The following is a 25,464-nucleotide window of genomic DNA, read 5'->3' as shown; positions in this document are numbered from 1 at the left end:
CTTACTTCATAGCCAATGGAGCTATAATACTCAACAGTGAAAAACTGAAAGCTTTCCCCCTAAATTCAGGAAAAAGACAAGGATGCTCACTCTCACCACTTCTATTCAACATAGTATTAGAAGTCCTAGCCACAGCAATCAGACAAGAAAAAGAAATAAAACCTATCCAAACTGGAAAGAAAAAATAAAACTGTGACATGATACTCTACATAGACAACCCTAAAGCCACCACACAAAAATGATTAGAACTAATAAATGAATTCAGCAAGATAGCAGGATATAAGATTAATATACAGATATCTGTTGCATTTCTTTTACACTAACAATGAAACATCAGAAAGAGAAGGTAAAAAAAAAAATCCTGGTTAAAACAGCATTAAAAAAAAATTACCTGGGAATAAACTTAACCAAGGAGGTGAAAGACCTATATGCTGAAAACTATAAAACACTGACAAAGGAAACTGAAGATGATTCAAAGAAATGGAAAGATATTCTGTGCTCTTAGATTGGAAGAATTAATATTGTTAAAATGGCCATACTACCCAAAGCAATCTACAGATTTAATGCAATCCCTATCGAAGTACCCATGACATTTTTCGTAGAACTAGAACAAGTAATCTTAAAATTTATATCAAACCACAAAAGACCCAGAATTGTGAAAGCAGTCCTGAGAAAAAAATAATCAAGCTGGAGGTATAACCCTCCCAGACTTCAAACTATGCTACAAAGCTACAGTAATCAAAGCAGCATGGTACTGGCACAAAAACAGACACACAGATCAATGGAACAGAATAGAGAGCTAGAAATAAACCCACACACCTATGGTCAATTAATCTATGACAAAGGAGGCAAGAATATATAATGGAGAAAAGACAGTCTCTTCAACAAGCGGTGCTGGGAAAACCAGACAGCCAAATGTAAAACAATGAAATTAGAACATTCCCTCACACCATATACAAAGATAAACTCAAATGGTTTAAAGATCTAAATGCAAGACCTAAAACCACAAAACTCCTAGAAGAGAACATAGGTGAAACATTCTTTGACTAAATTGTAGCAATATTTTCTCAGCTCAGTCTCCTTAGGCAAAAGAAATAAAAGCAAAAATAAACAAATGGGACCTAATTACACTTAAAAGGCTTTGCACAACAAAGGAAACCATCAACAAAACTAAAAGACAACCTATGGAATAGGAGAAAATATTTGCAAATGATGCGACCAATAAGGCATTAATATCCAAAATACACAAACAACTCATACAACTCAATATCAAAAAAACAACCCAATCAAAAAATGGGAAGAAGACCTGAATAGACATTTTTCCAAAGAAGACATACAGATGGCTAAAAGGCACATGAAAAGATGCTCAACATCCCTAATTATTAGAGAAATACAAACCAAAACCACAATGATGTATCACCTCACACCTGTCAGAATGGCTATCATCAAAAAGTCTACCAATAACAAATGTTAGAGAGCATGTGGAAAAAGGGAACCCTCCTCCACTGTTGGTGGGAATGTAAATTGGTGCAGCCACTGTGGAAAACAGTATGGAGGCTCCTTAAAAAACTAAAAGTAGAACTACCATATGATCCAGCAATTCCACTCCTGGGTATATATCTGGAAACAATAAAAATACTAATTCAAAAACATACATGCACCCCAATGTTCACAGCAGCACTATTTCTATAGCCAAGACATGGAAACAACCCAAGTGTCCGTCAAGAGACTACTGGTTTAAGAAGCTGTGAGATAGACACACACACACACACACACACACACACACACACACACACACAAAACGAAATATTACTCAGCCATAAAAAAGAATGAAACATTGCCACTTGCAGCAACATGGATGGACCTAGAGAATATCATACTAAGTAAGTCAGAAAAAGACAAATATTATATGATATAATTTATATGTGGAATCTAAAAAATAATACAAATGAATCTATATACAAAACAGAAACAGATTCACAGACATAGAAAACAAACTTATGGTTACCAAAGGGTAAGGGGGGAAGGGATAATTTAGGAATATGCAATTAACAGATACAAACAACTGTACCTAAAATAGATAAGCAACAAGGATTTACTGTATAGCACAGGGAACTATATTCAATATCTTATAATAACCTATAATGGAAAATAATCTGAAAAAAGATATATATATATATATATATATATATATCTGAATCACCTTGCTGTACACCTAGAACTAAAACAATCTTGTAGACTATACTTCAATTAAAAAAGAAAAAAGCCTTCTCCTATAAATGGGAAATTCAGATTTACCTATTGTTGGAACTCACCTCCCAGAAGCTTCCATTTGGCACTGGAACGAAAGGCTTCCATCTGCTTTACCTCTTCTGGTCGCTCATCCACAAACTCAGCCACCTGTGGGAGTGAGAACAATACGTTAAGGAAATCCACAGGATCCAGCCAAGCAACACTGTTGTTGTCTCAAGAACCTGAAGCTACGACTATTCCATTCCTAATAATACACGGCACACGAAGACCCAAAACGGCCATGAAGAAACAGGTACTGGTCCTCAGTTACATTTGCTCCATAAACATGTGATTGGCACTGGATGGTTTAACTATAGATCTTTCTCTGACTAATCAATTTCCCTCCAGAGGTTAATTTCTTTCATTACATACCTCCTTATTAATGTGCCAGGTATACAACTGCCACTTGTAAGCTAAAAGCTAAACTCCTTTTACCCTTTTACTTTTACATTCAGAGTGAAAACACAGGCAGGTTTCCTGTCATCCTATCATTCATTAAGGGCTTTGGACTCCTTATGAAAACTTTCTTATTGTAGGTAGTCACAATGACAGTTTTTCTAGTATCCAACCAAAAGAAGTCAATAAAATGTACACAGACTCATAGAATTTTTAAGGGATAAGACCATATTTCATATCATCCAAATTCCCAAACAAATTTGGAATCTTCTCTACAGTATACCTGATAAATGATCACTCACATAGTCCCTCCCTGACAGGGAACTAATTCACTGACATGGAACTCATGTTACAAGGCAGTCCACTGCACTTTGGGGCTAGAAAGTTTTTAGTTTCATTGGACCCATATCTACCTTCCTATAACTTCTTTCCATCCACCCTAGTCCTACCTCTGATGCAACTGTTCCCCTTTCCACATGACAGACCTTCAAAGATGGCTGGCATAATAAATTCTAATTACACAGTAGCAACTATGAGCAAGGCACTGTGTTTTGTGCTTTACTTATATTATCTCACTTTATCCTCACAAAAGCCCTGGAAAGAAAGGCTCCACACTACAAAGAGCAAACTATGGCTCAGAGAAGTTAAGTAACTTTCTCAACCTAGCAAGTGGCACAACTGAAACTCAAACCCAGGTTTGAATTCCCCTCTACTTCTTCTCTTCTCCCAAGATCCTACCATCATTCTTCATATAACCTAGTTTTGAGATCTCTCACTGGGCATTAAAAACACAGGCTTTCAAACAAGATGGGGCTTCCCTGGTGGCGCAGTGGTTAAGAATCCGCCTGCCAATGCAGGAGACATGGGTTCGAGCCCTGGTCCCGGCACATCCCACATGCTGCGGAGCAACTAAGCCCGTGCGCCACAACTACTGAGCCTGTGCTCTAGAGACCACGAGCCACAACTACTGAGCCTGCATGCCACAACTACTGAAGCCCGTGCGCCTAGAGCCCGTGGTCCACAACAAGAGAAGCCACCGCAATGAGAAGCCCGTGCACCACAACAAAGAGTAGCCCCCGCTCGCCGCAACTAGAGAAAAGCCTGCATGCAGCAACAAAGACCCAATGCAGCCCAAAATAAATAAATAAATAAATTTATTTTTAAAAAAACAAGATGAATTGAGATCTAAATTCCCAGCTTTGCCCCTTAATATTTGTATAACCTTTGGCAAATTATGCTCTCTAAGCCTCAATTTCCTCATTTGTAAAAGCAGGATCAAAGGATTGCTATGAGGATTCAACAGATAATTCATGTAAGCTTAGCAGTGCTTGGTACATGGTAAATTACACCTATTAATCTTGTGCTGCCACTACTACTGTGGTTGTCCTAATTATTGGTTGTGATAATCTTGGAGTAACAAAAATGAATTCAATAACCAAGGTCTGTTGTAACAAGCATAGAGTCTAGCAGTGGGGCTAAAGCTTCCTTTAGGTAGGTTTTGGGACAATCATAAGAGCAAAAGACAATATTATGAAGGAAAATTAACAGACCTGACTACAAAAAATCAAAATTTTTAAATATCAAAAACTATTATAAATGAAGAGGCAAATGACAAAATATACCTACGGCATGTAAAACAGATAATATATTCCTATTATACAAATATCAAATAAATCAATGAAAAAAATAAAAACTCCAAGTTTCTAAAAAAATGGACAAATACAAGAAATTCATAAAATACAAAAGCCCAATAAACATATGAAAAATCATTCATTTTACTATTTTTTCAAAGAATATGGATACCACTGTTCACCTGCCAAATTGACATAGGTTTGCAGTTGCTTTGTTGATGTGAATAATGCTCCAATATTGATGAAGAAATGGGGAAACTGACATTCCCATACACCTCTAGTGGGAGTGCAAATTCATACCACCTTTTGGAAAGCAATATGGGAAACACCTAAAATGACCATACTCTCTAACCTATTGATTTCACTTCATAGGAATAAAGAAATAAATGGATTCTTACAATGATTTATGTCCAAAATGTTTATTAAATCATTACGATATTTTAAAACAGGAAACAACCCATACAGCCAGTAATAAGACAGATTAAATTAATATGTATATTGAGCTACTATGCAACCATTAAAAGTCACATTCTCAAAGAATTTTTTAAAGTCTTACTAAAGTATTGACAACATAACTATTAAGTGAAAGAGCAGGCTCCAAAACCATATGTATAGTATAATCCCAATTATATTTGAAAAAATAAATAAAATACAAGTATTACAATCTATGAATTAAAGCATCTAAACGTTAGCAGTTGTCATCTCTGGATGGTCACAGTAAAAGTGATTATATATTCTTTTTAAAAGTTAAACGTTCTTACAATTCCAAAATATTCTACAATAAACATGTATTGCTTTCATAAAATAAAAAAATAGGGCTTCCTGGTGGCACAGTGGTTGAGAGTCCGCCTGCCAATGCAGGGGACACGGGTTTGAGCCCTGGTCCAGGAGGATCCCACATGCCGCGGAGCAACTGAGCCCATGCACCACAACTACTGAGCCTGTGCTCTAGAGCCCGTGAGCCACAACTACTGAAGCCCGCATGCCACAACTACTGAAGCCCGCGCGCCTAGAGCCCGTGCTCCGCAACAAGAGAAGCCACCGCCATGAGAAGCCTGCGCACCGCAATGAAGAGTCGCCCCCGCTCGCCTCAACTAGAGAAAGCCTGTGTGTAGCAATGAAGACCCAACAAGGCCAAAAAAAAAAAATGAATAAATAAATTAATTAATTTTTAAAAAATAAATAAATAAAATTTAAAAATAACAACAAATGTTATAAACATTAACTAGGCTTCAGTAATTCATTCTGACTGAAACTAAATTGGCTCCTTACGATCACTATTTCCCTTCTAATTACTAACAAACCTTCTTTTAAATAATCTATCAATATTATAGAATATGCTGGGGATTAACATTAAACATACTCATCTGGAATTCACCTTTACAACCTTTTAGTATAATACAGCCTATCAACAGCTCTCCTTTTCACCTTGTTTCTCAGCAATTCTGAGCAAGGTTCCATGACCACACCAATGCTAACTTATTTGCCTATGCTTTTACCCACCTGGCTCTTACTCATCCTTTAAAATTCAATTCAGATATTTCCATCCTTCATGGAATTTCCCAGTGGAATAAAAAGTATGCTATCTCCCTTGTGTTCTAATGGCACCTGGTACATATGTGAACTCTTATCTCCAACATTCATCATATTGTCATTTGAAATTCAGTCTCCCATTGTAGAGTATGACCTGTAAAGCACAGACACTATGTTCTCTTAATCTACATATCTCCTGTACTTAGGCAAGAGCATATAATTTAAAGCTTAGTTGAATCAGGAAATAAAATGAGCAATTAAAAAGTTTCCTTTGATTGAACCTGAACGTTATTTTTAAGGTAGGTTCCAACAAATTGAACCATGGTGAATTCTAACCATGGCTCTATCACCGACACTGAGGAATCCTGCCTCTCTGTGATCAGTTCCTGTTTCCAAGCAGATGGAGCCCTCCATATACAAAGACTGTGTATAGACATCAGCAAAGAAGACTACTTTAAAATAGCTCCCGGAAAGTGTCACCTCTTCTCTGCCCTCAACTTTCCCCCTTACTAATCTACCCTGCACTGGGAGTCGAGATCGAGAGGCTTGCATTTCAAAGTCCTCACAGCCTCAAAAGATACACACCACAGGCAAATCTCCATCATCTTCCTCTTCCTCCTTTTCTGTTTTAGTGGTTGACATAGATGTCCAGCTCACGTCATCATCCACAATCCGCATTCTAAATGTGAAAAATAAAAAGATCAAAAGAGAAGAAACATTTTTGGATAACAGCCTACAAACACTTATCTTTGGTTTTAGGCTAAAACTCAAAATCCTACAAGATCTATGGTCCATTCTTTGCCAATATGGCCAACTTTATCTTGTACCACTGCCTCCTCAGTTCACTACTCACTAGTCATCTTTTGGTGCCTACAATGGGCCAAATTCCTTTCCATATCAATTTCACGTCTCAGTTCCTTCCCTCTGCCTGACCTACTCTTCTCATTCTTTACTGGGAAACTCTTACGCATTCTTAAAATCCTAGCATATATATAACTTCCTTCACAGACCTTCCAATACTATTTCACTTACCTCCCCCAACTAAGAACCCCCATTACTCATTCTTGGAATACTTTATCACAAAGGAAATAAATCAACCAGTTGTGTAATTAGTTGTTTAAAGGCTGTATCCCCATTAAGCTATAAGCTCCATCAGAGTAGGGACTATGCCTCTCTCACTCACAGTGATATCCTCAACACCCTGCAAAAACTGGCATAGGAAATACTCAATAAATGTTTGTTACACGGATAAACTATGTAACAAACATAAATATAAACAGTCATTATTAACAGTTATTATTTGAAAAGGCAAGATCACTTATCACAACAACCATTTAATATAAGTGATATCATTCCGTTTTACTCTCATTTTTAAAGATGAAAAAACTGAGGCTTAGATAGATGAAATATCTTGCCCAAGGCCACACACCCCATAAAGTGGCACAGCTAGGACGCAAGCCTAATCAGTGTTACTCCAAAGCTCAAGTTAATTTCACTACATGGCACTGCCTCCAAGGAATCCACACAAGTCAGAGGGGACAGAAAGCAAGAATAACACAACAACCAAACCACGAGAGGAAATGGATTAGTTCTTCGGAACTACTTGACTTTATTGGGTATATTATTAGTTTCCTAGGGCTGCCTAACAAAGTACCACAAACTGGGCGGCTTAGAACAACAGGAATGTATTCTCTCTCACAGTTCTGGAGGCTTCAAGTCTGGAATCAGGAGTCTGCAAGGCAATGCCCGCCAGTAAGGCTCTAGGGAAAGACCTTTCCTTGACTCCTCACACTTCTGGTAACCCCTATTGTCAGCATAAATCCAGTCCAGTCTCAGCCTCCATCTTCACGTGGTAGTTTTCCCTCTAAGTCTGTTTCTGTATCCAAATTTCCCTTTTCTTAAAAGGACCCCAGTCATATTGGATTCAGCGTCCATCCTAACCCACTATGACCTCATCTTAACTAATTACAACAGCAAAGGCCCTATTTCTAAACAATGTCACATTCCGAGGTTCTGGGTGGACATGCCTTGGAGGGAAGGGGCACTATTCAACCCAGTACACTGGGCCACGTAAGTTTTCTCGTTTGAAAAGTGGGGGTATCAAAAATATCTACTTCATGGTACTGTTATGAAGCTTAAATAAATTCGTTTAGGTCTAAAGTACTTAGAACGGTGCCTGGCACATGACAAGAACTGTATAAGCGTTAGTTGTTATTGTTAGTAGTAGTAGGAAGAGTAACAGGAAGTGAGCATAGGTCTCCGACTCAGGACCGGAGTCCTTGGCATTGGAGAATCCCCACCGACATGTTCTGGGCCCTTAATATCCACGCACAGAACCTCTGAATTTGCTTCACCACTTTAGTCTCAGGGCACAATATTCATTCTCTGAGGGAGAGGACGGAATGCTACAAAGGCGGGAAAAGAGTAATGAAAGTTACAGCCAGGCCTGAATACGTCGAAGATACTGCCCAGGGGCGCGAGGAGCGGTCTGAGCGGACTCTGGGCTCAGGCAGCGCCGGGCGAGCAATCAAGAGCGCTGGGCCCCTCGGGGCCGCCAGCGAGGAGCCCAGGAAGAGCCGGGCCGAGGGCGGAGCTGGGAAGGTGAGGGGCGGCGAGCCCCGCGGACCGCGCCCCGCCAGGGCCAACTCACCCCTTGCCGCCGGCCCCGCCAGTCTTCGGCCGCTTTTTGCGACGCTTGCGGCCGGACTCAGAGCCCCCGTCGACGCCGGCATCTGCCCCAGACAAATAACGCTTCAGGTATTCGGCCTTTGAGAGCGGCGGAGCTGCCGCCATGGCAGCAGCGAAGGCGGGGAGACGGATCGACGCTGCGGACAAAATTCTTGAACGCGAAACGGAGAGCGAAGACTCTGGGAGGCGGGGCCAGGACCGGAAGTGAGGGAGGGTGTTTGGAACCGACAGGGAGTCTCGTGTGAGCTTTTGTGGGCTTACGAGGGGCACGCGCACGTTGCGGGCCCACTTCACATCCCTCTGACGTTACAATCGTGTTTCTCATCTTTGTCCATTCTGTCATTCAACAGACCGTGCAGCAAGCGCTGTTGTAGCCGCGAGGCTACAGCCACGACCCCAACAAGATCTCTGCCCCCAGCAGCTTCAGAAGGACCAGAGAGCAGTAGTTAGGTACGGGGGCTCTGGAGCTGCAGTGCAGCTTGAGTTTGAGTTCTGCTTCCATAACTTCCTAACTGTACGACCTTGGGCAACATACTTAACAAAATGGGGATAAAAATGACACCGAACCCAATGGTTGCAAGGACTAGGTTAATATTACTGTGTAAAGTGCTTTGAACAGCATCTGGCATAGTGTGTCAGTTATTTTTATTAGTATGTTTAGGTGGAGAGAAATCTGCTTTGATAGGCTTTCAAGAACTATTCAACAGGGCGCAGTGGTGGCGCAGTGGTTGAGAATCTGCCTGCTAGTGCAGGGGACACGGGTTCGAGCCCTGGTCTGGGAAGATCCCACATGCCGCGGAGCAACTGGGCCCGTGAGCCACAACTACTGAGCCTGCGCGTCTGGAGCCTGTGCTCCACAAGAGAGGCCGCGATGAAGAGTGGCCCCCGCTTGCCGCAACTAGAGAAAGCCCTTGCACAGAAATGAAGACCCAACACAGCCAAAAATAAATAAATAAAAAGCCAAGCATTTGAAGCCCTTTTAAAAAAAAAAAGAACTATTCAACAGAGGAATTCAGGAATTCCAAACCCAATATAATTACTATGAAAAATATGGAGGTTTCTAACCTATGTATCTTACCCACATTTGATATTTGTTGCCCCTAGCTATCTCTTGCGTATATTTCCAATGAAAATGACCTGGATCTATTTTCAACATGGCAAGAGAGAAGCTAGAGAGATTGAATTTTTTTTTTTTTTCATTCAGTGTTTTATTTTTTAAAACTCAGGTAATTTACTTTTTGGCCAGGCAGCATGCAGGATTTAGTTCACCAACCAGAGATGGAACCCGTGACCCCTGCAGTGGAAGCGGAGTCTTAACCACTGGACCGCCAGGGAAGTCCCTAGAGAGAGACTGAATTCTAATACTCAAGTTTAGGGAGAAGACTTTTCTTCCTGTGGGCATTAAGAGCTTTACTTGAATTATCTCATTTAACCCTCACATTTCTCAGATGCTTTTATTATCCTTACCTTACAGGTGAGAAAACTGAAGCTTGGAGAGGTTAAGTTGCCCAACTTCACACAGCCAGAACATATGACCCTTGGGAGCAGAGGCTAACAAAGTGGGGTGCAAGAGGTAATCCAAATTTCTTGAAAAAGAATTAGATTGCGTATTTTACTTATCTCACGATATGTTAAATTTTTGTCACGTTTTAAGGTTTATTAGTCAATAAAGTATTGTTATACTTTATAAATAAATACGCATATCTTGGAACACATGTTCAGAAAATATACATAAGAAAACAGGTTTGGAGGTCACTGCCCTGAAGCATGAACTTTTAACCACTGGGCTACACTGGGTGGTCACAGCACAGGCCCAGGAAGAAGAGCAGGCTGGGTCCCTCAGGGCCTATGAGAAGGGGGCACTGGACTGATAGGGCTTCACTAGCTGCAGGGCCCCACAGGTCTCCCATCCACAACCCTGCCTTGGCTTCTAGTACACTTCAGTGTATCTCAAGCTGAACTCCACAGCCCTGCCTCCACCCTGGTGTCAGCAGACATCAGGAATGTCTCATATTTCTGCTCCAGTGAACATTACCAGTATAGTCCTCTCCACCCCATCGCCTCCTGCCCATTTCTGTCTTCAGTTCCACCTCTACCCTTTCTACTCAGTACCAAACCTTAGCCTGACAAGACTAAGCTCAGGGCTTAACCCTGCCTCACAGGGCAGTTACGCAGGATCAAATGCATTCACGACCAGTGGCATGGTCTAAGTTTTGCCCTGTCTCTGCAGTTCCATCTAATAAAGCTAATGCCCCCACCTTCCCTGGCACTACCCAGACCCCTTCCCTGCTTGACATTCCTCCATAACATGGTGATTAATCTGACACTGTTCTACTTGTTGGTTTCTTGTCAACCCCCCACCCACTCTGTTTGCCAATTTTCCCCACTACACTTGAAGCTCCGTGAAAGCAGAGCTTTATTTTGTTCAGTTCTATGATGTGCCAGGCACAAAGCAAGCACTCAAACATCTATTGGAGGAATGAGTGAAATGCCAGCTCCAGTCCCCAAATTACAGTAGCCACACCGGAGAAAATGTTCTTCAGGAGGTTGAATTCTACCAGCATAACAAACAAGGACAGAGTGCAAAATAAAAATAAAATAATAATAAATAATAATAAAACAAGGACAGAGTGATTTCAGAGGCCAGTGCTGTTTGAAAGCCACCATTTTAATGAGAACTTCTTCACCTGTCCTAGACTCCCTCCCCTCAGAAGACTCTCTTCCTGTTGAGAGTCAGTATTTTATACACCCAAACCAACTTCCAAACTCCAGACGTAGCTGTCTTCACCTTCTCCAGCTCTTCAGAGTTCCAACTTGACATGAGAGAGCATTGTGTGGAGGGAGGGTAAAGACTTTATAGGAAAAAAATGACAATGACATGCCTGATGGTTCATTTCTGGGTTTCTTCGCAGGCCAATTCAAATCCTCCAAAACAAGGTCAAGTAACCCAAGAGGCTTGCGTTTCCGTCACAAACTGTTCAGAAATTGTGCTCAGATCTCTGACTCAGACCAGGTGTCCTCCCCACATGGGCAAGGCCTGGTAGGGAGGCCACTCCAGTCTTTTCCAATAGCAATAAATAACCCTGCGGTCTGAGCAGCACTGGAGGCTGGCCGGGAACCACCCACGGCTACCGCTGGGAAGCCAGACCTGTCTCATAGCCCTCCGTCTTCATGTCATTGAGCCCCAGTTCCTCGTTTTGGTCAAATGTGCGATTATAGTGCTCCACCTTCATCTCAGGATCATCTTCTGGTGCGTACACGTTCTGCAAGGCCAAGGACAGACCATCAGTGCCTGTGCCATCCTGCCACCCCCACCCCCCCAGACAGCTTCCAATTCCCACTTTCCCAGGACCTTAAGGAGGTGTTTATTCCTTTTTGTTTTGTTTTGTTTTTGGCTGCACGCCATGCGGGATCTTAATTCCCTGACCGGGGATTGAACGTGCGCCCCCTGCAGTGGAAGCAGAGTCCTAACCACTGGACCACCAAGGAAGTCCCTTTATTCTCTTTTTAAGGGCCTCCAACACCCCATGGCTAGGCTCAACTCGTGGGCAGCAACAGAACCCACATGGGCTAGAAGTGGGGCTGCAGGGAGAAAAACTTTCTATCTGCACCTTCTTACGAAGAGAGTAGCATAGTCTTAACAGTGGAGAGACCTTAGAACAGTTTTGCCTGACCCATAATAACTGCTCAATAAATGTTAAAGTTACTGTTAATCACCAGAGTATCTCCCTAGTCAGCTTAAAGCCTTTTCCCATCTTGGCCTCTGGACAAGGCACCATTTCTCCTCAATCCACAGTCAGATTTGCAAAATGAAAATGCCACTGCTGGACTTAGAGCTGGGACTCGAGCTAGACTAGAGGAAGAAGGAACCTGGGAGTCTCCTTTTTCCCCCTCTTGACACACACTTACAGTCCCATACACCTTCCCCCTTCCTCTCTTATGTTCCAATTTCTGCTAAAAGATTCCTTGATAAAAAGCAGTTCATTTAGAATTAAGTCTCTCAGTTTCTGGAGAAATGATACATATTTAAGGAAGGTCAGAAAAGATATCTCTGTGAAATACCAGGGAAGGTCTACAGTACCTGCAAGTAGCTGTTTCCTGCTGGATCATCCATAACAAAGTGGGCCTTCATGTTACCCTCAATGATCTAAAGGAGACAGAATACAGCATGAGCATGTAAATCTTACATAGCTGCTGGCAGGAAGGGACTATGTCTGCCACACAGAAACCAACCCAATTTACACTGCAGAATCCCCCAAAGTTTTAAGAATTGGTGAAATGAAGGTGCCTCTAGAGGTGGAGTGGAGAGAATCTAAAATAAAGACTGTTAGACAGCTATTTAAGAAGCAATCCGGCATCCCCAATCTCCTCTCCCATTCCAAACAGACCAACGACTGCCCTTGCCCCACCCCAATAAAAGAGAATTCTGTGGAGAAGTTACCACAGCACACTATGGACAGGGGGACACTCGCCCAGTTGAGGGTAGAGGGAAAGAAATCAAGAACAGAAGTCAATGTACCCTTATTGGAAACAGACATACACACACCCCAGCCCTCTTCCCACACTCAGCTCTCAGAACACTGCCAGCCAAGCCTCCACCCTCAAGACAGGAAACGGAACACCCACTGATGGGAATCTGACCAGCCCAAGAGGAAACACCTAACAACTCTGGCACTGGAGTTACCTCAACAAAATGGCCAAGCTAAATCCCCCTCCAACGAGCCCAACGTCAGCAAGACTCACCCCACTCAGATGTTTTAGTCCTCTACTTTTAAATAGACAACCAATGACTACCAGACATCTGAGCAAAGCCCGTAATATTGAAAGACAGAAATCAAATGGGAAAAAAAACCTTAAGAGGAAATGGAAACTATGCGAGGAAAATAAAACGTCAAAAAAAAAACACCCAAAATTAATATTCTCAAAGAGAAAAAAATACTACATCCTTAAAACAACAGGATGCTACTTTTTTAAAAGGAGGAGAAAGTATTGAAAGACCAAAAGCCACTTGGAAAAGAAAAATGTCAGTGGAAATGAAAAACTCAATTGAAGGGTTGGAAAATTAAGATAATCTCCAAGAGTAGAGCAAACACAAAGAAACTGAAAACAGGACAAAAAAATAAGTAAATTACAGAAGACCAGACAAATCAGTCTAACATCCAAAACATAGGGATTTCAGAAAGAGAGCACAGAGGGTAAGCAATAGAATACTTTTTAAAAGCTTCCTAGAACTGAGCCACATGAGTTTCCAGATTCAAAGAACCCACCAAGTGCTTAGCGACAATGGTTGAAAATTGACCCACGTACACCAAGTCACATCCTGAAATTTTACATCACAGGGGACACAAAAGTATCGCAAGAATAGGTCACAAACAAAAGATAGGGAATCAGAATGCCTTCAAACTTCTCAACAGCCAAACTGGGAAACTGAAAGACATTAGTGGGAAACTGGAAGACCTTAGAAATTCTGATAAAAAATTATTTCCATCCTAGAATTCTATTCCCAGCCATTAATCTAATATAAGAGTAGAATAAGGACTTCCCTGGTGGTGCACTGGATAAGAATCCGCCTGCCAATGCAAGGGACCCAGGTTTGAGTCCTTGTCCGGGAAGATCCCACATGCTGCGGAGCAACTAAGCCCATGCGCCACAGCTACTGAGTCTGCACTCTAGAGCCCGTGAACCACAACTACTGAGCCCACGTGCCACAACTACTGAAGCCCATGTGCCTGGACCCCGTGTTCCACAAGAGAAGCCACCGCAATGGGAAGCCCGCACACCACAAGGAAGGGTAGCCCCCGCTCGCCGCAGCTACAGAAAGCCCGTGTGCAGCAACGAAGACTCAGTGCAGCCAAAATTAAAATATTAATTTTAAAAAAAAGGTGGAATAAAAAAATTTTCAGACATGCAAAGTCCCAGAAATTTTACTTCCCATGCATTTTCTTAAGAAGCTACTGGAGAAGAGGCTCCAACAGAAAAAAGGGAGAAAACCAAGAAAGGAGATGGCATGGGATATCAGAAACCAAGAGAATCCCCAACATGTCGGTTAGATGTTTACATGTGGCAAGAAAGGGTATGCAGCTTCTTGTTCACTGGAGCCCCAGGACCACAAGCACTGACCGGCCAGAGTCCTCTCACCTGGTTCAACTTCTGGCTAAACTCCTGCAGTTTCTCTGTCCGGCCAGGACTGGAACTGTCGCCCAGTGTGAAAGGGTTCTTGGTCACCTGCAATAAATGGCATCCAAACTGCTAGAATACTGGCTCCATGTTTGATAGGCTTAACCATAAACCTGGTGCGGGGTGACAGGGGTGCCTGTCAGGGAAGCTTGGTCGCCATTTGTGCCGCACCGCCTTTCTGACCTAGGCGGCCACCCCTAAAACCGTGTGAATTAATCTGCCAAGATGATAACGGGCAACATGAAACAAAAACTATAGAAATGTTCTTAAATATGATCTCTAGTCCTCATTGGAAGAAGTGCAAAATAAAGTATAATTTACAAAGACAAAATGCCCGACGACTGATAACCAGTTAAGCAAAATGATTCATTAAGAGGATAAACATATGGGTTAAGTCAACACACACATATATATGTATGTTCGGGACTTTTTTAGGTGCTGGAAGGACCCTCATGACCCCATTTTACAGTGAAATAAATGACTTACCCAAAACCGCAAAATATCTACATCAGCCCAGAATTAGGTGTGAGAATTTCCATTCTGAATTTCCAACAAACTTATCATCACAATCCAAAATAATATTTAAGCCTCTCAAATCAGCTTTAAAGCAAAGAAAACTCAGTTATCAGCTCCAAAAACTAGGACCTTTGCAGCCTTCCAGCCCCTTCCCCACAGCTGCACTGCGGAAGATGCCATGCACTATACTCAGGGGACTCACCAGTTCCCGGATGTCCTTCAGTATCCCCTCCAGTGTGGTGAACTTGCCCCCAAGGACAGCCATTCCCAGTTCAAATTCCAGCTCTGGGATTTCCATGCTACATGTCTCGGACTGTGAGATGAGAGATCAAATTAGGCTTTAAATCAGGAGCTGCTAGAGAAAGCTAACCAGAGTCCTCCTGCCAAATTAGTACCACCAGTGATAATCTGGGGACAAAGCCAGCTGTCCCAGTTTTCTCTGAATCTCCAATTAAAGCTAGACTCACTCCTAGAACCAACCTTAAAAGGGGGCATTCTGAGTCATGGCTCCAGCAGACATCCTGTCATTAGAGATCTATGCTCTAATGACAGCAGACATCCTGTCATTAGAGATCAGAAACAAGGGCCCTCACAGACACTAGAGGCAAAAGGCTGCCAAGTCATCAGAAAGAGCTTAGGGGTCACCTTCTGAATCTGCACTTCCTACCATGGATTAACTCTGCTCAGGGATCCTCAAACCCAAGGAAGTAAGGAGGTACTTCACAACGCCAGGATATGATTGAGAAAAGACAAATTCCCCCTCGACAGAGACAGCCACGTGCAGAGGAGAGTCACTTCCCCAAGCAGGTTGTTACCTTGAGCAGGTCTCGAGTCATATCTGAGGGATCAGTGATGTAGAAGGTGATCCTGGTGCCCAAGGGCTCTACTGCGCCTCCAGATTTCACCTGCAACAGACAGCAGTGCCAGGAGCAGCAGCAGAGGAGACACCCATCCTCACCTGGTGCAGGGAGACCCGGAAGGGCTGGGGGAGTAGGCTTGGACCTCCAATCAGGCCCACTAATGGCTACCAAGGACAGTGCTTTCTAAACCAACAGTGGCAGCAGTCACCCAAACCAAAATCACTGAAAGCTGGCCAGAAGCAGAGTGCCCAGCACCGGCAGCCTGCCAAAGATTCACCCCAGATTGCCAAGAAACGAATTCACGGTTAAAAAAATGACTCTTGGGGCTGAAAGGGACTTCCAACTGCAACTAGTGTGTAGATTCCCTTTATAATTTTCTGGTTTAAGAATTGAAACAGCTTATGCGTGAATACACTCAGGAAAAGGGAATTTACAACCCTCCAAGGCAGACCACTCTATATTCAGATAGACCTTGAAAGTTTTTTATTACTGAGTCAAAATCTGCCTCCCTGCTCTTCCACCCCTCTGAGCTGTAGGTCAAAAAGTAGTTCTCTCTCTTCCATATAACCAACTTTGAATGTCTTCAACAAGTTATGCTATCTCTAACTTTTCTTCCCTAAGCTAATTTCTAGTTCAAGAGCTCCTCACCCTAAGCAGCTTCAGAAAGGATGAAAGCTACTCTTCCCAAACGATGAAGCCCACCCACCTCATTGGTCCGATGGCCGCAGTTCTCGCAGTTGGTAGCCATGATGATAACCTCCTTAAAGTGGGGAATTTCTGGAAGATGGAATTAAGGAAATCTGCTTCCAGGACAGCAAGACCACCCTGTGGGGAAGAACAAATCCGAACCCCACAAACACACAGCTGCTGGTCCCAGGACTGCAGGAAAGAGATCACAAGAAGCAGCCTAACTCAGACAGCCCCCCAGAAGAGGGCAAGGTCACCACCCACGGCGATCGCTGTTCATCAGTGTTTGATGACATGGCTCAGGCCACACGCAGGAGCCTAGAGACCATGGCCTAATTCTCTCTTTGAACCCAAAAGCCAAGGTGCACGGTCTCATCAAAGGCAACATCCCTCTCATCGCTCGGAATAAAGCCTTGTGCTTTCCCTGAAGGGAGTACTCTCCAGCTTGAATATAATCTTCATGCCTGAGTCAGATGAAGAGCAACCCAACTGCCCGACAAAAGATACGAACTAGCTTCATGTTGGTCTGGGCTGGAGCATTGCATTCCGGGCAGTTGGTGTTGAACTGGAGCACCTGGAACACAACAGGGGACGTAGAGTGAGCCCTCCCAAGCAGGTGAAGCCTGCTCAGGCTGAAGACATTCAGCTGGTACACTGGCGGCCACCCGTGAACAGCGTCAGTCTCAGCCCACCACTCTGCTCCTTCCTCCACAGTTGCCAATGTGACTCACTTCGTTTCTGAGATCTTCCTCTTCTGGTTTCTCTTCTGGTTCCTCTGCCTAAAGTAGCAGAGATGCAAATCATACGTTGGCACACAGACCTCAGCCTCGCCAACACCCTGCCCCAGAGTGAGAGAAAATGCTCTGGCTTGCTTACGTCAGCTGCCACCTCGTGGGTTTAACAGAGAAGTTGGAAAGCAAAGCCCCAGGCAAGGGAAGAACAGAGCTTAGGATAGGATCACAGCCACTGCTGTCCTGTGTTGTAAAGTTTACCCAAAGTCCTTAAGTGAGCTAGAGGGGAGGCACACACATGCTGAGATAGCGTACACAGGGCGGCAGCAGCAAAATAAGTTCCCACTGACTCCCAGCAATCGGAGTGCAAGATAATTCCAGAGCATTCTTCTGGCTTCTTCAGGGCACTTACCTGGAGCCCCAGCATCTCTTCCTGCTGTAGAGTCCGATTATAGTGTGTGATCACCAGGGCATCATCTTTCCGGGGAGCATGTGGGTTTTCCACAAAGCTGTTCCCTGAGGGATCATCAATGATCTAACAGATGGGTAACGAGAGAGCAGTTATAACAAGAAATCATGTACGATCCTCCACCTACCATCAGACCACAGAGGCACCACAGAAAAATCTCAGACTGTCTTAATGGTCCCTCCTACCCTAAATCTAGGGCACCTGGAGTCCCTCAGTACTCACCAGGGTGAAAGGAGAGGCCACTTGCTTTAGCTCCTTCAGTTTGACAATGAACTCATCAATTCTTTCAGCCGTGGCTTCTTCATTCGCCTGACAGGAACAAAGAGTAAAAGATCAGCCCTGGGGATAGAATTTATGCCCCCATCACTTCCGACAGGAAGCCACCACCTGTCTTAGTGTGACTGGGAACAGAGACTCAGGCTTCACGATAAGAGGTAGCAAATTAGTTTGAAGTTTATGGGCGGTGCCAGATGAGCCTCATTGTCTCGCTCATTCAGCCATTTAGTCCAGGCATTTGTGCCAGGTTATAGATAACAGTAAATGAACCAGAGCCCTCTCATGGGGCTCCACAGCCAGTTAAGACGACAGATGACTAAATTTGCAATTATATTATTTCATACATATATATATGTATATATGAAATGTCATAATAAACATAAGATACAATGGAACACTCAGGAAGCACAGATAAGCCCAAGAATATCAGGAAAGGGTCTTTGGAGGCAATGTTACAGTGTCTGTCTGGGAAGAGGCCTCAATGTACAGTGGGGGAGGGGAAGTGGAAAGGAATAGTGGTACAGCATAGGCAACATCCAGGCAGCTATAACATCGCTGTGTGCTTCCCCACAAAGTTCTCCAACATTCAATCAGAGACAGCTCAGCCACGTGGGAAGGGGAACAAGTGTACATAAATAATTTTTCCTTGAGCTGCCGCCATCAGAAAACCCCAGCTCACCCTTCGTGAGGGCTGATCCAGCTCCAGGCCAGAGACGGCACGGCTGATCAATCCTTCAACAGTAGTCAGAGCTGGTGAGGAAGAACAAAAGACTGGTCAGTCTTCACTTCGCTATCAAGTGCCTGCAGGACCCTGGGCAGTTCACTTGAACCCTCTGGGCCTTGATTTCACCTGTAAAATAAGGAGGCAGGGAACAAGGTTCCATTCACCTCTAACTCATTCTGGTTTTTCTGTAAGATGATGTGGAAAAACCCGGACGAAGCTTTTGGCCAACCCAATACTATCTTAAGCTGCTTCACCTAAGCTTTCTGTTTATGTTAAACCAATGAAGATCACAATGATGTGGCCAAACCCACACACAAGCCACTAGGCCTGGTACCAGGAGTTTTGCAAGAAAGTAAGATTTGAGCTAGGCATGAACAGTGCAAACACTCTGACCTTAAACTTACCTCCTTTCTGGCTGAAGGCAGGAATTTCAAAATCCAGCTCTGGGATCCTTGTGGTGGCAGAGTCAGTCTTCACTACTTCTCTGTTCATGTCCTGGGCAGAAAGAAAAACCTTCAGTCCACAGAGGTCTCAACAATACAGGTTCTTCTCAGGAAATAACAGAGTGCCCGCCCCCCGCGCCCCCCCCCCCCCCCCCCCGCAACCACCACCCTCAGAGGCCCCAGCCCAGCTGTCTCTTCCTCTCTCCACTAGGGGGAGTCCGGACTACTCCTGCGGAATAGTACCTTGATGTGAAAACCAGCTACCCAAACGATGAGAGTACTATTCATAACTACTGCTCATTTGATACTTTCTGACAAAGTTTACAAAGCGCTTTCACAAGTCTTACCTCACCTGAGCAGATGACAGCACCAACGCCATTTTACAAAGGAGGAAACTGAGGCTTGAACACTTAAGTGGATTTATTTGAGGTCCGACCACCTGGACCAGAGCTATGACTCCAGTCCCCAAGCTTTCTCTAGGACACTAGGGTAACTGCTCTGGGCTCCTCTCACCTCCTGGGCCCTGACGGTCAAAGTATAGCGCACTCCCTGGTCCTGTATCCTGCCTGCCGACTGGATCTCCGTGTTGTTCCAGCCACAGTGCTCGCAGGAAAAGGAGCTCACTATTATTTCTCTAAAGAAGGGAATCTCGGTGAGCAGGAGGCGCGTCATGCCCTAGGGAAGCAGAAGACAGTTAGGGAAAGAACCAATGAAACCCCCATCCCCCATCTACTGACCCCCGGGCGTGCCTCGCCTCCGGGTCCCCAACTGGACCAGCCTGGCCAGGTCGCCGACCCCCGCTCCTCCCCTCCTCAAACCAACCCTCCAGCCGCCCGTGGCCGCGCCCCCGCCTCACATTACGGTAGCAGTTCATGCACAGCGATTCGATCTCGGTAGGCTGCTGCTCCTCGTCATCAGCGCTAATAGGCCGGAACAAGTGCCCCGTCCCGGGCTGTCGGGTCTGGACGGGCGAGGGGGCGGCAGCAGCCGCCGGGAGGCCAGGATCCACAGCCCCACTGGCCAACATGACCACGCGCTGCTCAGGCCCCAACTTCGGTCTTCTGCGCCTCTCTTGGCCCCACCCCTTCCTCCGGCACTTCCGCCAGCTACCGCCCCGCCCATCCTTAAAGAGGCCGAGGACTCCCCTCGGGGAACAGTACCTGACACGCGGTTCTCCAGTTGCCGGGATTATTCGGTCCAGACTTCCAAAGCCAGCCGGATCCAGGCTTTGCCTCCACCTCAATTCAGGCGTCACTGCCCCCAGGGCGTCCTCTCAGACCCAGGGCAGTTTTTTGCTCCTTTGCAATAGCTCCGCCATACTGGGTTCTAACTATTAGTCCACAAGTCTAACTACGAGAGGCTTGACGGCAAGGGGCCTGGCCGTCCATCTGTATCCCTGAGGAGGCGCGCTCCTCCCTGGGTTTGCTTGGATCCGCCGTTGGGCCAGATGCTGCCTAGGCTCTAGATCACCCTCCCTTAGTCCCTCAATCTGTCTCCATTTCTGTTCTTCTCACTCCCTATTTCTGTCCTCATAAACACCTGCCCAAATTCCTGCCTCAAATACACGGCCCTCACTTTTACCCCTATTGGCTCATCCCCACCATATCCAACCCCAGCTGACTCACCCCTCCTGATCTCCTAACCACCACCAACAAAAACACCTCTTTGGGGGGTAAACTTTCCTTCCCAGCACCTCCTCTCCCTGGGCACCTTTCTCCCACTTCTGGTGCTAAATCTAGGGTGTCATGGAAGAGATCCAGTCTGCAGGCATGATGAGGCCCGATTCAGATGGGGTCTGTGCTATGAGGGAGTGTGGCAGTGAGAACTCTGTGCAGGGTGGGCTAAGCCGGGAGGAAAGGGTGCTGCCCTGGATGTTCTAAGGGTACTGGACTGGGTGTGTTTACCCTTTCCTCTCTCCTCTTCCCTCCACTTCAGCCACCCCCAATTTTAGACTTCCCAGGGAGCTATGAGGAGTTTGGTTGCCCCCAAGTGAATATGTACATGGGGAATGTGGGTGGGGGTATGAGTTTGAGGGTCCAAGAAGAGGGTCAGTCATAAAAAGAGGGACAGTCAAAGAAGAGGCCATTCAGGGGCTTCCCTGGTGGCGCAGTGGTTGAGAGTCCGCCTGCCGATGCAGGGGACACGGGTTCGTGCCCCGGTCCGGGAAGATCCCACATGCCGCAGGGCGGCTGGGCCCGTGAGCCATGGCCGCTGAACCTGTGTGTCCGGAGCCTGCGCTCCGCAACGGGAGAGGCCACAACAGTGAGAGGGCCACGTACCGCAAAAAAAAATAAAAATAAAAAGAGGCCATTCAAAATCTGGAACAGCCGGGACAAAGAAGACAGGCCACCTCAGGGGCCTATACCTCATGCACACCGTCCTGTGGTAAGCAGGCTGGTGAACAATGCAGGTGCAGAGGAAGGGTCTCTAACCCAGGCACACCACAGGTGTGACAAACAGCTGTCAGCCCAGCCAGAGCAACACCCCTCCAATACAACTGGATTAGGAAGAGGTCAATGAGAAAGAGTAGCGAGGGATTGAAGGCGGGTGATGGGTGTGCTTTGGGGATAGTGGTGAGGCCACTGCTTTCAGACATAGTCCAAATGAGAGTCACAGCAGGCAAATAAGCTTCCATCATAAGCATCTATTTCATTTGTGTCAGAAATCTAGACTTCCTCCTGGGAGTCGGGAGGGAGGGGCCAGAGATGAGGAGGGCACGCAGTAGGCTCCCCAGAGAGTTTTAAGTAGCCCTCACAGATTGGAGGTCTCAGTCAGCTGTTTAGATGTAGTGTTATGTAAGGAAATCCAGGCTCTGCTCCCTCCCATCACGACCCACACCATTTGTCTACACCAGCATCAGCCAGCAGGGATATATACACACACACCATCACATGTTCTCTTCATCATATTTTCTGCTCTTTCTCCCTTCTCTTCCCCCAACAGAAGCTGTCATGGCAGTCCTGGGGAGAAAAGAGCTCCTCTCTGTGGACCAGCTCTAGCAGTGGCCACCAGGTGGCCAGAAGTGATCAGAGCCTGGCCCTGGGAAGAAGAGGCACGGGCTTCCAGCACCATGGCAACAGGCTTGCACATAATGACCCTGCACATACAGTGCCTCCTTCCCGCCCTCTCCCGCCACCCCAGAATGGAGCAACTCAGGAGGATTCCCAAATGAGCACGGGAAGCCGGGTTTGCAAAGCCTGGTGAATGTAATGCATCCGGACAGGGGAATTGCAGGTGGCTGGATGGCCTAGGACAACAGCCCTTTGAGTGACCTCAGCTATCCTGTGCAGGGCCCTCCACCCTCTGCCCAAAAGGCCACTGTCAAGGACATAGCTATGTTAGAGGTTCAGATCTTGGGCTCCCCAGACAAGAATCTGGGACGTGGACAAGTAGACTCTCAGGGCTCCCCCAGATGGCCAGGACTATGGTCACGAAGGCTGTAGTTGATGTCTTCCCACAGGTCGTCGAGGCGGGCCTGCAGCTCGCTCCGGGCCTTGCCTCGGTCCCCTTGTAGGAATTCTGGAGCGAAGGCGCTGTGGCCTGGCGGAGGTGGCGCCAGCTGCTGCTGGATCTGCTTGGTCTCTTGGTCAATGGCACGGGTGAAGGCGGCAATCTGCAGGAAGGTGTCGTGGCGGAAAGCCTGGAGTCGTTGGCGCACCTCCTGAGACAGCACCTGTGGGTCCGGCTGGGCCTCTTCCTCTGCACCGTCAGCACCGGCGCCAGCAAAGGCGCTGAGCTCTTCACGCAGCTGGTCGAGGTTCTGCTGGATGCGCGTGTGCAGGGCCTTGGCCTTGAGCGTGAGCTTGCGCGAGAGCACCTGCACGCAGCGGCTGAGGCGCGCCGGGCTGGCGGCCGCGTGCGGCGCCACGCTGCGGTGCAGCTCCTGCACGTGGTGCCCGATGCCGGTCACCAGGCGCTCCGCGTACGGGTGGAAGAGCTCCTTCACGCGGCCAGTGTGGTTTGCCACGTGGTCCTGCAGCTCCTGCAGCAGGCTCCGCGCCTCTTCCACGCCCCCCAGCAGCTGGGCCTTGGTGCCCTCTCCGACCACGCGCAGCTGCTCCTGCAGCTCCTGCACGCGCAGGGCCACCTGCTCCATCAGCTCCACCGTGTAGGGCTGCAGCTGCCGCCGCAACCCCTCCAGGTTCCAGCCCACGCGCTCGTGCACCTCGGCCATGTAGGGCTCCAGACGCTCCCTCACTTCCTCCAGCTCCTCCTGCAGCTGCTGCCGCATGCCCACCGGGTCGTGTGGGAGCCCGGGAGGCTCCCTCCCCTGCCCATTCAAAGGGCCCAGCTTTTCCAGGAAGTTGTTCATATTGCTGACGTCTGGCTCAAGTCTGTCTTTCAGGCTCCTGGGGAAGGAGACAGACAATCAGGCCATCAGACTGCTAGCACACTCATCTCCTTTGCCCCAAAGATGTCACTCACTGATCCTATGGAGAAACCAAGGATGCAGGGCGGTGGCCCCAAAGCCGGGTCTCCAGTACTAACCCAAGCCAACCATGACTCCTCCCACAGGAAGTACAAACACATGGCACACGCATATCCAGGTGAACACTTCCCAATTCCTTGTGCACGGAGGCACCTGGCCTCTCACATAATCCTTTCGTTCTGGAGGCTGCAATGGGGGGGCCCTCTCCCCTGCTCCCTGGTCCCACGCCTCAGAGGGCATGGAGGCAGCAGCTAAAGAGAGATCAAAGGCGGAGGCTGCCGGCAGGGGCTGCTGAACAGCCCAGGAAGGCCAGGATAGAGGGCAGAGCTAGCACCGCTCTGTTCTCTTCCCAGGGAGGACCACAGGTTGAGCAATCAGGCACTGCGTCATCCCACCCTCTGGGTGTCTTCTCCCTTTGACCGCCCCCCTTGCCCTGGCCACTCACGTGGGCTCCCGTGCCAGCTTCTGCTGCTGGATCTGCTCCACCCTGCCTTTGTCCGTGCTGCTCTGGCTGAAGTAGTCCCAGAAGCCTTTCCGTGCCTGGGTGATTGAAAGCACTGTGGAGAGGGAGCAGGTGAACAGGGGATGGGTTTCCTCCCCCAGGGTGGACGGACCCCTCAGTCCAGCCTCCACCCACTCCTCCACAGTGAAGTCAGGGTTGGAGACCCACCTGAGAGGAGGGCCAGAGCCCAGGTCAGAACTGCAGCCATACTTGCCATGATGTTCTCTGAGAAGAAAGGTGAATGGAGGCCTGGTGAGAGTGAAGAAGCAAAGAAGGGACACCTCCCATGGGACTTGCCCCAAATCTGTTAACCCTCCCCTGGGTGTAGGGAGCTCAGAGCTACCAGGGCTTAAGAGGACTGACCTAGTTGAATGTGGCTGGGAGGGAAAGGGTGTCTTCCTGGGATGGGTTGGGGGGCTCCTTTTTCACCTCATCACATCATATAGAGTTTGTGGAGCTCAAACTGCTTTGTAAAGGTTCCCCCCCGACCCCACCCCGCCCAGGAGACCCCAGGAGCAGCTCCCTCAGCCACTTCTGCCACCACTCCCCTGCTCACCTATTCCTGCCCCCATTTCATGGCTGGGAAAACTGAGGTATCCCAGGGGTGGGGGAAGAAGCTACTCTGCCGAAGTGCTCTAAGAGGAGGTCCTTAATTCTTAGTTCCCACCCACAGCTCTCTGCTCAGTCCCCTCCCTTAGGACTCCGACCCACATCCCTCTGCCCTGGCTGCTCACCTGCTCGGTTCTGGGCACAGAGAGCAGACATTCCGCTTTATAGTCCAGGGCCTGGGCCTCTGGCAACAATTGCTCTGAGTAAATACCACGTGGAAGTTCAAAGAAGGATGACCTCAGCTGCCTCCCAGTGCTTACCTCCTGCCCTTTCCTGGTACCCAGGGGGTTAATGAGTACCCTAGTAACTGGATGCTGCCCCAGTAGAAAAGCGCTTCCTGGAAAGTTTTACAAGGAGTGGGCCTGAACTCCTCACCCAGTTCCCCCAAACTCCTTGACTTCCAACCTTCCTGTGGACCTACTGGCTGACCCACCAATAGAGACAAGCCTGTTTGTCTGCTGAGGGCCCGGCTCTTACTCAACTGCCCAGAAGCACTGTGCC

General features: G+C 46.8%; 3 protein-coding genes across 4 annotated transcripts in view; all 3 read right to left on the bottom strand.

Moving 5' to 3' along the window:
- The window catches only part of BUD13 (BUD13 homolog), a 37,003-nt gene extending 27,346 nt beyond the window's left edge, over window positions 1–9,657 (bottom strand). Inside the window, exons 1-3 of the mRNA XM_060017910.1 lie at window positions 8,503–9,657; window positions 6,438–6,531; window positions 2,316–2,400 (exon numbers count right to left, since the gene is read on the bottom strand). Coding sequence (XP_059873893.1) covers window positions 2,316–2,400; window positions 6,438–6,531; window positions 8,503–8,645 — 322 coding nt within the window. The 5' untranslated portion in view covers window positions 8,646–9,657. The remainder of the gene's footprint in view (window positions 1–2,315; window positions 2,401–6,437; window positions 6,532–8,502) is intronic.
- Window positions 9,658–10,969: 1,312 nt separating this feature from the next.
- On the bottom strand, window positions 10,970–21,936 carry ZPR1 (ZPR1 zinc finger). Its single transcript, XM_060017911.1, has 14 exons — window positions 20,280–21,936; window positions 19,937–20,098; window positions 19,385–19,475; window positions 18,936–19,006; window positions 18,203–18,289; window positions 17,924–18,046; window positions 17,512–17,559; window positions 17,288–17,354; window positions 16,800–16,870; window positions 16,049–16,138; window positions 15,436–15,546; window positions 14,679–14,765; window positions 12,622–12,687; window positions 10,970–11,803 (listed from the first exon to the last, which is right to left on the bottom strand). The coding sequence occupies exons 1-14, from the start codon at window positions 20,448–20,450 to the stop codon at window positions 11,669–11,671; spliced, it is 1,380 nt and encodes a 459-aa protein (XP_059873894.1). The 5' UTR covers window positions 20,451–21,936; the 3' UTR covers window positions 10,970–11,668.
- Window positions 21,937–22,315: 379 nt separating this feature from the next.
- On the bottom strand, window positions 22,316–25,197 carry APOA5 (apolipoprotein A5). 2 transcript variants are annotated; one of them, XM_060017913.1, is made up of 4 exons: window positions 25,089–25,197; window positions 24,523–24,603; window positions 24,298–24,409; window positions 22,316–23,772 (listed from the first exon to the last, which is right to left on the bottom strand). In XM_060017913.1, exons 1-4 carry the CDS (start codon window positions 25,117–25,119, stop codon window positions 22,821–22,823), a joined length of 1,176 nt encoding a protein of 391 aa, XP_059873896.1. In that variant the 5' UTR covers window positions 25,120–25,197; the 3' UTR covers window positions 22,316–22,820. The 2 variants fall into 2 exon arrangements, with proteins under 2 accessions (XP_059873896.1, XP_059873897.1); XM_060017914.1 differs by having other exon boundaries at window positions 24,523–24,579.
- Between the last annotated feature and the right edge of the window lie 267 nt (window positions 25,198–25,464).

The sequence above is a fragment of the Delphinus delphis genome, chromosome 8 (assembly GCF_949987515.2).
Source record: "Delphinus delphis chromosome 8, mDelDel1.2, whole genome shotgun sequence".
Taxonomy (NCBI): Eukaryota; Metazoa; Chordata; class Mammalia; order Artiodactyla; family Delphinidae; genus Delphinus; species Delphinus delphis.
Note: the sequence above shows the minus strand (reverse complement) of the source record. Positions and strands in the feature narration are given on the sequence as shown.

Bases quoted from the DNA above. Each gene is read 5' to 3' on its own strand.
- ZPR1 (XM_060017911.1), bottom strand. From the start codon at position 20,450: ATGTTGGCCAGTGGGGCTGTGGATCCTGGCCTCCCGGCGGCTGCTGCC. The intron at 17,560-17,923 runs GTAAGTGCCCTG...CTGCTACTTTAG, and splicing joins AAGAGATGCTGGGGCTCCAG to GCAGAGGAACCAGAAGAGAA. The intron at 15,547-16,048 runs GTAACAACCTGC...CTCATCTCACAG, and splicing joins TGACTCGAGACCTGCTCAAG to TCCGAGACATGTAGCATGGA.
- APOA5 (XM_060017913.1), bottom strand. From the start codon at position 25,119: ATGTCTGCTCTCTGTGCCCAGAACCGAGCAG. The intron at 24,410-24,522 runs GTGGGTCTCCAA...CCCTCTCCACAG, and splicing joins GGCTCTGGCCCTCCTCTCAG to TGCTTTCAATCACCCAGGCA. The intron at 23,773-24,297 runs GTGAGTGGCCAG...CTCCTTCCCCAG, and splicing joins AAGCTGGCACGGGAGCCCAC to GAGCCTGAAAGACAGACTTG.